This window comes from Copidosoma floridanum, unplaced genomic scaffold (assembly GCF_036245765.1).
Source record: "Copidosoma floridanum isolate Cflo_tuat_1 unplaced genomic scaffold, Cflo_Japanese_pri ptg000013l, whole genome shotgun sequence".
Taxonomy (NCBI): domain Eukaryota; kingdom Metazoa; phylum Arthropoda; class Insecta; order Hymenoptera; family Encyrtidae; genus Copidosoma; species Copidosoma floridanum.
In genome coordinates this window covers 20,096,921-20,110,364 of record NW_028321890.1, presented here as the reverse complement: position 1 = coordinate 20,110,364, position 13,444 = coordinate 20,096,921, and the positions used below count along the sequence as shown (strand labels likewise).

The 13,444-nt window shown below is 40.2% G+C and overlaps 1 protein-coding gene across 1 annotated transcript; it reads left to right on the top strand.

The window, feature by feature from the left end:
- The first annotated feature begins 3,930 nt into the window (after positions 1 to 3,930).
- On the top strand, positions 3,931 to 12,704 carry LOC106645048 (NFX1-type zinc finger-containing protein 1-like). Its single transcript, XM_014360802.2, has 17 exons — positions 3,931 to 4,123; positions 5,342 to 5,435; positions 5,561 to 5,929; positions 6,296 to 8,111; positions 8,179 to 8,455; positions 8,528 to 9,027; positions 9,089 to 9,406; positions 9,488 to 9,787; positions 9,862 to 10,020; positions 10,111 to 10,371; positions 10,433 to 10,658; positions 10,733 to 10,892; positions 10,985 to 11,096; positions 11,167 to 11,384; positions 11,445 to 11,731; positions 11,805 to 12,091; positions 12,166 to 12,704. The coding sequence occupies exons 1-17, from the start codon at positions 4,081 to 4,083 to the stop codon at positions 12,562 to 12,564; spliced, it is 5,826 nt and encodes a 1,941-aa protein (XP_014216288.2). The 5' UTR covers positions 3,931 to 4,080; the 3' UTR covers positions 12,565 to 12,704.
- The last annotated feature ends 740 nt before the right edge of the window (positions 12,705 to 13,444 follow it).

The following is a 13,444-nucleotide window of genomic DNA, read 5'->3' as shown; positions in this document are numbered from 1 at the left end:
CAAGTTAACAATACGTTTTCTATCAAAAAACTGACCTCCTATGTTTTTATACTTTTAAAGATAAATTTCTAAGTGGAAATAGATTGTTAAGTTGCCGCCAAAAACACATATACTGTTATTTTTTGATTTTATAGCTACAATATGAGTTGCGGCTGGTTTATAACTAGTTAAATGGCTCTAAGCGCCAATGCTGTGAGTCAAAAGTTTAGGGCCACTTTTTAGTTCAAAAATCCGCAACGCTAGATGGCGCTGATCAAAATAATTATTATTACTACTCACAGTGGAGCCATTTAATCGATAGTAAACCAGCCGCAATTAATCTTACAGGTATGAAATAAAAAGTTTACAGCGTTTGTGCTGATTGCGGCAAGTTAACTATCTATCTTTTACCCGAAAATCTACCATCAAAAGAAATTTAAAGAGAAATTCAAAAGAAGAGAAATTCAAAAGAAGTTAAAAGTATTCAAATATGATCAAACTCATCATCTCTAATACTTAAAAACTTGATCATTACAGATTTTAGTCAAACTTGGTTGTGTTAAAATAATTGTACAAAAACTCACAAAGGGTACATTATTTTTTAAGCCAGGCAAAATTGATTTTAGTAAGTAAATTTTGTAAAACCATATGCCACGCTTAATATATTATGTTTCAAAAAATTACAATTTTTTTCATGCAGGTGGTATTCCAATTGTAGTTGCAAACAGTAATAACTACGTTATTGAGTCTGATACTCAGTGTGCATCGAAATTTGGAATATTCCTAAGCAATAGGTCTTACAACTTCGATTTTTTTTTCGTAGCTGTGATTGTAATATACACAACATTATGTCAATAAATGCAATGGAAAAATTATTTTACATTTTTATAAAAATACTTATCGAATAAAAATGTTTAAAAACTCTGACATTATAAGTATGGCTCTTCTTGTTTTTGATGTATTTCAAGTAACAAAAATCAACACTTAATGTTACACTTAGTAAATACTTAAAATGATAATCAAATTTTAACATTTTGATAAAAACTCTTCCTCCAAAATCTACCACCATAAGTATATAATATATATATATGCACGAGGTCGATTATCGGATAAAAGATAAATAGTAAACTTGCCGCAATCAGCACAGACGCTGTAAACTTTTTATTTCATACCTGTAAGATTAATTGCGGCTGGTTTACTATCGATTAAATGGCTCCACTGTGAGTAGTAATAATAATTATTTTGATCAGCGCCATCTAGCGTTGCGGATTTTTGAACTAAAAAGTGGCCCTAAACTTTTGATCCACAGCATTTGCGCTTAGAGCCATTTAACTAGTTATAAACCAGCCGCAACTCATACTGTAGCTATAAAATCAAAAAATAACAGTATATGTGTTTTTCACGGCAAGTTAACAATCTATTTCCACTTAGAAATTTATCTTTAAAAGTATAAAAACATAGGAGGTCAGTTTTTTGATAGAAAACGTATTGTTAACTTGCCGCCAAAAACACACGTACTATTATTTTTAGATTTTATACCTTCGGTATAAGTTGCGGCTGGTTTATAATTGGTTAAATAGCTCTAAGTGCTAATGCTATGAGTCAAAAGTTTAGGGCCACTTTTTAGTTCAAAAATCTGCAACGCTAGATGGCGCTGATCAAAATAATTATTATTTTACTACTCACAGTAGAGCCATGTAATCAATTATAAACCAGCCGCAACTAATTATATACGTATAAAATAAAATTTTAGTATAGTTTGTGCTGTTTGCGGCAAGTTTACAATCTATCTTTGACCCGAAAATCGATCATATGGCACTACATAGAAGTGATTACTACAATTACTACACATAAATTCACGTATATCATACACCGTGCTCTCTTTACCATCAGAATGATAAATTCACAGGCTGTATTCCATTAATGCTATACTTACTAGCAATTAAGTTACGTAGGACGTAATAAGAAGCGAAAATATATAGCGAAATCAAGAATGAGGAAACCTGCAGACAATTGGTGTCACAATGTTCATTTCCTCCAGTATCAGAGTCTCTGCCAGTATAGTGTTTACACACAGGCATTACATATGTAAAATTATTAATAAAAGCCGATAAACGAAATTAGCTATAACTAACAAATTGTGTGGAATTGCTGGGGGTTAATCTTCAATATGGCTCTGTATGTGCATCATAGATTTAAACAAAAATTAGATATTTAGGTCTTGTTACGATTTACGGGATACAATATATTTAGGATTCAAATGGTCAAAGCCTGATAACGCACTTGTAATTTTTCTAATAAAGGTACTTCTGACATCATCTGTAACTACAACAGGTTGTATTTTTTTTGGGCCCCGCTGAATTATTTTTCCAACAGTAATGTAATGAACAGCGTTACGGGCTTTTGGCAAAAAAAGAAGCGTCATGTACGAGCTTCCGTACAAATGCGTCGAAAAATCTCGATATTGTGACGCACCACATAAACATTTAAACTTCACCTTCGCATTCATGTAACGGCCGTATTTTAATCCATCACCTACAGCGAGCCGACAACTGAACTCGCACCTCGCAGAGATGCAACAATAGATTCTTCAGCGTTACAGTTTCAGTTTGGAAAGACTAATCTTACGAATTCGCGAGCTTGTAAGTAGCAACAGCCGAAAGACAGGAAATAATCTACCAAATTTTGGTAACACCCTCAATCTCACTTGTAATACGAAACGTTCAAATTGCAGCTCTCAATGCGGGAGTGCGTGTGTATGTATACTTGTGAGAGCATTTTTGCGGATGAATTGGATCCATCAGGTTTTCGAATCGCAACAGATTTTTTATTTTGGTTCTCTTGAATGGATGAAAGAAAAGTTATCAGCTATCACTGGTAACTGTAATATTATATGGAGTATGTAACCAACAATTAAAAAGATGTATTTTCCTTCCAGGCAGGCCGTGATCAGCCAAAGTTGTTTTTAATAGACTACGAGCTCGTATCGTCAATTTAGCCTTTTTTTACCGATTAAAACAAAAAGAATAGCCTATCGTTATCTTATTTTTGTCGTAACTATAGTATACAGCAAAATATTACTTTTTATCATTTACGAAAGTTTTCGAACTTCAATCTCTGAACATCGCGTTTCAATTGACTTTGAAAAAATACCGATATTCGTAGAATGATTCATACCTTTTTTTTACAGCCATGTTATAAAATGTACTTTCAAAAATAATGTTTGATTAATTTCCATCTTGATAAGTAGGGATACTCTGTTGGATAAAAATTACTTGACAGTGCACCATACAATATTATGTACCATACGATACTATATTCGTGCTCAAACAATTATTTTCAGATAAATAAAATTACCCTGACAGAAAATATTTTAAAACACGTAATACAACCGATTTATCGTTTTTTTACTACACTACCAAAAAATTGCAAGTTCCATCCGAGTCACTGATAAATCGTTAGTTAGGTCAATTTCATTTATCCTGTTGTTATTGCAATAATTCGTATAAGTTGTCGATTTTTGAAAAAGTTTATTTATTACTTCCAACGTAATAATTATATTGTCCCTGGCATCCAAATGCCGGGAAAGGAGGGTCTTTAGTCATGGAAGTTGTTAAAAAAAAAAAAATCCCTCCCCGTTATGTATATACGCCTTTTTCCAAGAAAGACCGACTCTTCGAGAAACACGATAAGGCACGGCGAACAATCTTAGTTCTCTAAGCGAACAATTCATTATGGCACGTAAGTATAGGTAGGTCCAATACATGTCTAATCTTATCATAAATGTTACGGTCATTCCCTTATATCTATCGATAATGTATACGAAAAATGTATGAATAGTACGTAGTATCACGTAACAAAGGCTGCGACGTATCCTTTGCATAAGTATTTGTCAGTGCGCACGTCTATGACACAAAAATTACATATATACCTATGTACAATGTACATTTGTGTGTATGGTAGAAAAAACAAAGGAGTGTGAGTCAGCGAGAAAAGCAACAAGTTGGCAACAGTCTGTCCTTAACTTCGATCCCGTTCATTTCACCGTAGGTACACCTACTTAGTTACTGTACCGGGGGTCTATTGAAATCCGCGATAAAGATGCAAAATCAAGGTGCAGCGGGCAGAGGAGCGACCAGAAAAAGTACGTACTTACAAAAAAATATATCCTTCCGCGTAAGTGTACACCTACTACGTTGCATAGGAGTGGTCACAATACGCCGGTTATTTCTTTCTTTGTTTTATTTCATTGACCGGTGTTTAATTGCCGTTGTAACGTACATTCGTACACACATCGTATTACATCCTTAAAGTTGAACTTTCGGCGTGGAGTACGCGAATCTGATGTACAAATTTTTAATAAATTTCACTACGTATCGGTGATTTCGGTTCTATGTTATGATTACGGAACTTTTTTTTTTTTTTTTAATTCGCCAAAGAAAAGATGGCTGGTTTCCGTTGTGCGCTTATTATATACAACAACGCTATACGTTGTTTGAACTGTCAATGTATATTTATCAACATAGGTAAATAGTGCTTGCTTGGGTTATTGCAGTCAATCAATGGCCCATTATTTATCTATCGATGTAGGTAAAATATTATGCGTTAAATAAATAAAAAAGTTTTCCTCGGTACTAATACCTACAGTGCTGAAAGTCAAATCAGAACGTTAAACCGTGATATTTATTAGGAAAAGTCTCCGTTGCCAAGATATTAAAAGAAAATTAATATATGGATGATTTTGCGGTCATTTGATCGGTCCATTCCTCCGTTCCTGTTACATGAAATGTATGTGCATATTTTATATGCATACAGATATATACTTGGATTAGGGACTTACCGATTTCACCGAACTATACTGAAAAAAAACACGCATCCTTCGTTTGAGTGAAAGAATACGGGCAAAAACAAAGATATACTTACGCCCCATGTACGCCGATAAGTTTCAGACGAAATGCAACCAATAAAAAAATGTGGCCAATCTACGAGTGAAAGTTAGAGCTTTCAAAGTAGAAATTGAAATTAATTTTTTTTTCCATTCCAACTAATTACTTAAGAAATCACACCACTGGAGTTAAAAATTGATTTTTCATTTCATTATTTCATATAAAATACAAATATATAAGGTGTCAATATCATCCGACTTAGCGTTAAAAAAGGTGCCAATTCGACTGAGCGCTATTAACATTTTAAGTTTCACGAAAATTTCTCCTTATTTACTAGCCAATCAAACGGTAAATTAAATTGGCCAATAATAATTGAGATTATGCCCTTTCAATTACCATTTATCACGTCAGGCTGAAATGGCACCTTATATTCCTCCTAAAAACGTTATTTTTTTCATAAATGTTTTATTCGTTAGGAACAGACGTTAGAAATTGGAGGACACGCAGTGCTCAAAGGCCCGGAAATGGACTTGAAGCAGGACCCAGAACCAAGAAACCAAGTCAAAACAAGTATAAATATTAATTAAATGATGTATTTAGCAGATGCTTAATTTTACCATATACATTTTATATGGAAAATGAAATATATTTTAGCAGATACTACCATTATAAATACTTGTATATATTGTTCGCAGCAGACCGATTAATCAAAGAGACAAACATGGTCCCAGGACGACGCACTACCAGTCCTACTTCGGTTACTCCCGTTTGAAGAATTTAAGCTCAATGACAAACAGCAACGACGTAATGACAGTGATTGCGGAGAAGGAAAGCGAATTTCAAAAACTGATCAGCCACGAAATGAGTCCCGATGCTCTCGTACTCGTGCTCAACGTTTTAACAGCAATTTGCAACGCAAACTTTGTCGAAATCATCGCTCGAATCTTGAGCCAAGCTTGCTCGGACAGCTTCCTCAAGACTTTGGAGAATTACTTGTCCAGACTACCGCTCGAAGGTCCCGCCGAACGGAAGACCAACATCCTTTATCACGATGACAAAAATAGGTTTGCTCGAACAATATATCGTGTCTATGTACTCGGCTGCCAAGCGTCAGATGACAATCACCGGACATTTTCGCCAGATATTCACCCGATTTTCTCGTGATCATCACCTGATGTGTGATTGATGACAACCAGCTGATTCAAATGATATGACATATATATATCAGGTAAATATCAGCTGAATTTCAAGTGAATATCGAGCTAAACTCTGTTGAGTGAGCTTCAATCACCAATAACACATCGGGTGAAAATCAGGTGATAATCATGAGAAAATCGGGTGAATATTAGGTGATTATCGTCTGGCACGTAGCAACCGGATGACTTTCGAAAAATAAAAACATTTATGTAAAACCGTGCACAATAATTCAGATTTTGGGAGAACCTCAACAACTTGTTCAAGAGAATCATCGAGCTGCTGCCACGTACGGCTTGCAACAAGCTACTTCCACTTTTGCAAAAAGTCAACATGATTTTAAGAAACATCGATACGAACCAGACGTACAAGATCGATGACAAAGTCAAGGTCGCCTTTGAAGATCTTCTCAAAGAGTTGGAAGAGGAGATACGAAAAATCGAGGAGAAAAACGTGAAGGATTCGTCAGTTTTGAGGCACGAAATCATTCAGCTGGAGGGACAACCACCGGAAAACTATCGCGCGTTGAACGTCATACCGAGGCTCGAGGATTTATACGACGAGCATCCGTTTTTCAGGGCGTGCAAGGTAAAGGACGCCTACGACTCCGTGGAGCACTACTTGGACGTCCAGTTTCGCTTGTTGCGCGAGGATTTCTTGATGCCCCTGCGCAGCGGCTTGAAGGAATACCTGAGCGGAAACCAGAGGTACAGAAACGGGGACTTTCGCATTTACAGACACGTGAGATTGTTCCCGCTGGAATCGAGCGAAAACAACATCGGCAACAAACTGTCGTTCGGCAAGTCCAAAACCGCGACCTGGCACAGCTCGAAGCGCTTCATGTACGGAAGCCTCCTGCTGCTCAGTCGAGACAACTTTCGGACGGTCCTCTTCGCCACGGTCTCGGGGTGCGACAAAAAGTACATCGCCAACGGCTACATTTTAATCGAACCCTGCGCCGGTTCGGCAATCACCACCGATCTGTACCAGTTCGACTTTGTTGTCCTGGAGTCGAAGATATTCTTCGAGCCGTACTTCCAAGTGCTCACCGCCATGCAGAACATAAGCGCCGAAAACTTTCCGATGGAGGCTTACCTGATCAGAGCCGAAGTTAACGTCCAGGTCCCGGCTTACCTCCGGCATCAGCCGGTGTTGAGATTCAAAGATCACCGTCTGCCCGTCGAACCCGACGAGCCATGGCCCACTGCCAAAGAACTGGAAATGGACGAGTCGCAGTACAACGCCTTCAAGAGTGCCATAACCCAGGAATTTGCGATTGTACAGGGTCCCCCCGGCACTGGGAAAACGTTTTTGGCTTTGCAGATAGTCCGCGTTTTGCTGGAGAACGAGGACAATTGGAGGAAACACGGGCCCATTGTGGTCGTTTGCCTGACCAACCACGCCCTGGACCAGTTTCTCGAGTACATCCTCCAGTACACGACTTCGGTGGTGCGCATAGGAAGTAGGTCCAAGAGCGAACTGCTGAAGAACTTTACGCTGATGAAGAGACGCGAGGCCTTGGGCATCAAGAGCCGCGGCGGGGCGATGATGTTCCACACCAAAGAGGACATCGAGCACGTCCTGTCGGACATAAGGAAGTACCGGTTGTTCAAGAAACACCTGACAACCCCGAACATCATAGTACCCTTGAAGTGTCTCTTCAACGAGTACCCTTCGAGCCAATTCACGTCCGACAAAGAACTGGTGTACTGGCTGACCGGGATCAACGTCAATGACGAAGCCAACCCCAACGAGCGCACGAGTCTCAATCACCTGGAGGTTGAAGCTCCCGAAGAGGCAGACCCCGACGAAGAGGAAGACGCCAACATGTACACCGACAACGACATTATCTTCGAAAACATCGGCATAAAGCGCTTCTTTCACTTGAACCCGACGTATCCCTTGGATATGATTGATCAGAAAATTCATTCGATACAAACAGAAATTTGGAGGCTGCAGAACAACCTTTTCAGCTTTTTGCCGTTCAGCGACGAGCTCGAAGAATTGAACAGCGAACTCGATGCTTTGAAGGAACAAAGACTTCACATAGCGGTAAGTTTCACTGGTATCTGGCTGATTTGCAAAAAAATGTATATGTTACAAAGAGAGTTTAATCCAGAGAGAGCTGAGTTTTCATCCAATCCTGAGCTCAGTGCGCATAGAATCCAACGATCCGCGCTGGAAAGCTTATTGGAGGTGGGTGGACACGACCGTCACATTCATAAACGATCAGATCGTGGAATCCGAAGCGAAATGCCGGAGAATGAAAGTACAGCTCGAGCAGTACAAGCAATTGGCGAATTTGGAAATTTTACAAAGGCACAAAATAGTCGGTCTGACCACCACCTGTGCCGCCCGGATCCAAGCGTCCCTGCGTGCTCTGAGCGTACCAATAGGTATAATGTAACAATACAGCGTACAAAAATTTATACATGATTTACGTTAAATAATTTGATTTTTGGACTCAGTACTGGTTGAAGAGGCCGCGGAAATCTTAGAGGCCCACATCGTTAGCTCGATAACCAAGGAGTGTCAACACGTGATCCTCATCGGCGACCACAAGCAGCTTCGTCCCAAGGCCTCCGTGTACGAACTGGGCATCAGATACAACCTGAACGTGTCGTTGTTCGAGCGTATGGTCAACATCAGAGGCGAGTGTCTTCAGTTGGCCTACCAGCACCGAATGCGACCGGAAATCTCGAAGCTGATCACCCCGTCGATATACACGACGCTGTACAACCACAAAGTGGTTCGGGATTACCCGAGTGTCAAGGGCGTGGAGAAGAGCCTTTTCTTCTTGAACCACGAGAGGCGCGAGCAGCCTTACCGCGACGAGGAAAGCTGGAAAAACGAGCACGAAGTGAAGTTTTTCCTCGCGTTTGCCAAATACTTGCTGTTCCAGGGTTACGGGCCCTTAGACATCACGATTCTTTGCACGTACTCCGGGCAACTGTTCACTTTCATGAATGTACGTCGTTTTTTCGTAATTTCACTTGTACCGGGATACAGTTCGTTTTTGTTTTTTTCAGGAAATCCGTAACCACGCTTTACTCAAGGACGTGCGTGTAACGACTGTGGACGATTACCAAGGGGAGGAGAACAAAATCATCCTTTTGTCCTTGGTGCGCAACAACGGAGCGGGAAACGTTGGCTTTTTGAAGGAGGAGAACAGGGTTTGCGTCGCTTTATCACGTGCCAAGTATGGTCTCTATGTCATGGGCAACATGAGGGATCTCGTTGTCAAAAACAACATTTGGCCAAAGATAAACCGAGTGTTGGAGGAGGACGAGTCCATAGGTGACGTCTTGCGATTAAAGTGCCAAATGCACCCTGATGAAACTTTCGAGGTGATCCATCGTGATTTTTATAAATCGCTCGACCCTTACAAGCGAGTACTAAAAATTGGAAAATGTTTCTCAAATGTATAGATGAAAACGGCGGACGATTTCAAAAAGTGTCCCGAAGGGGGTTGTTCGAGGAAGTGCGACTCGTTGTTGCAGTGCGGGCATCGTTGCACCTCGGTTTGCCACACCATGGACCGTGAGCACAAGGATTATCGTTGCAAACAGACGTGCCCCAAAAGCTGCCCCAACAAGCATCCGTGTCTGATGAAATGCTACCAAGCTTGTCCCAAGTGCCGAGTACCGATGGAACGGGAGCTCAAGTGCGGCCACACCGTGGACGTGCCTTGCTTCATGGATCCGGAGTTTTTTGAGTGCCCCGTAAAAGTACGTACAATCGCCTTTGAGAAAACGCATTTGTCAATGGAGGCTATAACCATATTTTTTGTTCCTCTCGGCAGGTAAAGGTGACCCTGGCAGATTGCGATCACGTCGTGGAAAAAGAGTGCCACCAACGAATCGAGGATTGCAAGTGTACGAGCGCTTGCGAAATCCGTTTACCCTGTGGACACGCGTGCGAGGGAAAATGCCACATGCGCACGGATCCCGACCACCTTTTGGTACACTTACGAGATCAATCATCGCTACAGTATTATTTTTACAAACGATTAGAAAATTCTTTTTTTTTTTTTTCCTTTTTCTCTTTTCAGTACAAATGTATCAAGGAGTGCGCCAAAACCAACAAGGGCTGCGAAAATAATCACGCGTGCCCGAAGCGGTGCTTCCAGGATTGCGAGCCGTGCAAGATCCTCGTGAGAAAGGTCCGCTCGTGCGGTCATCAGTACCCGAAATTCTGGTGCTCGGTAAAAATCGAGGACTTTCCGTGCTACAGAAGTTGTAAGCGCAAGATGAGCTGTGGCCACTTTTGTAAACTGAGGTGTTCCGAGGAGTGCAAGAATTGTCCGGAAAAAGTGTGTTTAAAAAAAAAAAATCTCATTCAGTACAAAATCTTTAACAATAACCAACTTGCAGATGGAGAAACAAAGTACCTGCGGACACGCCATTACAGTGAAGTGCTGCGAGGAAGCGACGCCGTCGAAATGTCACGGAAAGTGTCCCAAGGTGTTGCCGTGCCTTCATCCTTGTACCGAAAAGTGTAGGGACCAATGCACCGTAGCCTGCAAAGTAATGATCGAGTTGAAAGAACCGGCGCGTTGCGGTCACGTCTTTTCAGTTCCTTGTTACTTACAAAACTCAGGTAAAGACACACTGGGTATTTGAAAAGAAAAAAAATATTGCTACGCATTAAATTTTAATTCTTTCGATTGATAGACACGAGCTCTCCGGAAATATTGAAATACTGCCAAACTCCGTGCGATGTCGAACTGGCGTGTGGTCACAGATGTACCGGCAACTGCGGATCTTGCCACCAAGGACGAATGCATATTCTTTGCAAAGAGCCCTGCCGAACCATATTCGTTTGTGGACACAAGTAATCCATATTTTTTTTTTTTTCCAAGCGAAATTTTGAAAGAAAGAAAAAAAAAAGGGTTTACAGAACTGATATCATTTTTGCGATTTCAGATGCGAGACACCCTGCAACGAGGAGTGTTTGCCGTGCATCAAAAAGTGCGAATTGAAATGCCAACACAGCAAGTGCAACAAAAAATGCGGCCAACCTTGCGTATCTTGCAAAGTAAGCCCGTACCTCTATATTGTACAGTTATAGATCAACGTATATGAAAAATTCTCTCTTTTTTGTATAGGAGTGGTGCGGCTACAGATGCAAACACCGCAGGTGCACGAGACGTTGCAACGAGCCGTGCAACATAAAGCCGTGCACTGAGCCCTGCGACAGGATTTTGCGGTGCGGACACGCGTGCGTTGGTTTTTGCGGCGAACCTTGTCCCATCCTCTGCCGAATTTGCAACAAAGACCAACTGACGGAAATACTGTTTGGCAACGAAGATGACGACAATGCCAGGTATGCATTTGTATGATTGCCGTTGTGATTCTTGTTTAATTATACGATGAACCTGCGCAGATTTGTCCTGTTGCCGGATTGTCGGCACTGTATAGAGAGCGAGGGACTCTTGCAGTGGATAACAACGCTGAGCGCGCCAGGTCAGTCGATCCAGGTGAAGTGTTGTCCAAAGTGCAAGACGCCGATCAAAAGTTGCATGAGAGTCATGAATCAGATAAAGGAGGATTTGGCCAATCTGATGGCGGTGAAGACGAAAATCTTCTTCCAAAACAGGAGGGACTTGGAAAAAAAGCGAAAGGAATGCTTCTTCTTGGCCAAGCACATGATCGGCGATCCCATTGTCAATGGTACTGTATACGGTCGTTTTATTCATTTACGAATTTTTGTACAGGCTGAGGAACGTTGAATTTTGTTTTTCAGGATTTCCAAAACTGAAAAACGTTTTTCAGCGTTTGGAAACGCAAGGGAAAGAGGTGAACAAACGTAGACAGCAGATTTTAAGCTTTTACGAGATCAATGCCTTCAAAAACATTGTCGACATATCGATCGAGATAACGCACACCTTAAGGTTACTCGAAAAACCTCATACGTACAACTTTATTCAAAAACAAGTTGAATTTTTGACGGGCAACGTACCAAAAACGCTGCAAATATCCAAACAGAGGCTGGAGGACATTCAACTGGAACTGAGACGCCTGCAGATAATGGTATATAGTTTAATGCATCAATTTCCCGAAGCTGCTTCGTAAATTTTATCTCACCGCTATTTTACTTTTTACAGGTGAAATTCCAAAGCACTTTCAGCAAAGCCAATCTGTTGATTGATGAAAAAGAATACAACGATTTCATTTATAAAATGGCTGGCATCGAACGATTTTCCCAACAGGTGGAAACGGAAGTTATAGATAGCTCTCATGAATTGAAAAAACTCAGCGAAAGAAATACGTTGATCGTACGAGAGACTATTGTGAAAGCCATAGGTCTTTCAAAGGGTCACTGGTTCAAGTGTCCCAATGGGCATTTTTATGCGATTGGCGAGTGCGGGGGAGCAATGCAACGTGGAAGATGCATTGAATGCGGGGCAACTGTTGGTGGGGGACAACATCAAGTTGTAAGGGGTAACGCGCTGGCGACGGAAATCGATGGGGCTACGGCTCCTGCTTGGCCAGGAACAGTATAATAATCACTTTTTTTATTTTATAATAAATTCATCATAACATCCATGATACCAACTATTTTAAGAAAAAATTGCATAGCTTGGGTATTTTTCAAAAGTTATATTGTAATTGTGAACATCTTATGTGAATGTTAAGCTTGTATCGAACGAAGTTTTGCTCAATAAATGGATTTTCTTTTACTTCTAAAAATCTCACATGTTTTTTTTCCTCCGATCACTGTCAGTAGGTATATATATTTTTGTCTTCAGTGATAAGCAATTTTGTTCTATGAATACAAAAACTTGAGACTAAAATCTTTATATAAGTACGATATTCGCGTTAATGCAATGAGCCACATGAATATTTTTATGAACATCAAGCAAGGGGGTCCTAAGTGTAACGTACGAGTAAAAATAGTAACGTAACATTTATTTTCGAATCAAACCAGTTACGTTGAACGCGCTATTTTTATACGAAAATTTTTCGCATGACAATAAAATTTCATTGCAAACTATTATTCATTCAATTATTGTTCCCAGAATACTTTTACATCACGACAAAAATATTTATTTTCATTCGGAAGGACATTAATGATACTGTCGCGCACGTTATAGCGGGATCCCCGGAATACAAGCTCATTAAATTCCCTCTCTACTATTTTCGTCCTTTTTAACAGCTTGGAAGATTGTTCATGTTTTACATACATACACTACGCTAATTTCTTGATAGATCCAACATCATTGGGACTCTTTAACATCAATAATATGGTATCGGTATTTTTAAGATTTTCCTTCACACCGTCCCTTATAATTATGTAATCATCAAGGAATGCCTAAGTGAAACACGCCATTTTTCGTCACTCGAATGAAAAATATGCAAAAAAAAAAAAATTTAACGCGCCTG

What these genes read in the sequence shown, in the direction of transcription:
- LOC106645048 (XM_014360802.2), top strand. Translation starts at nt 4,081, where the DNA reads ATGCAAAATCAAGGTGCAGCGGGCAGAGGAGCGACCAGAAAAA. An exon ending in AAGAAACCAAGTCAAAACAA is followed by an intron (nt 5,436 to 5,560) that starts GTATAAATATTA and finishes TATTGTTCGCAG; the next exon opens with CAGACCGATTAATCAAAGAG. An exon ending in GAAGATGACGACAATGCCAG is followed by an intron (nt 11,385 to 11,444) that starts GTATGCATTTGT and finishes GAACCTGCGCAG; the next exon opens with ATTTGTCCTGTTGCCGGATT.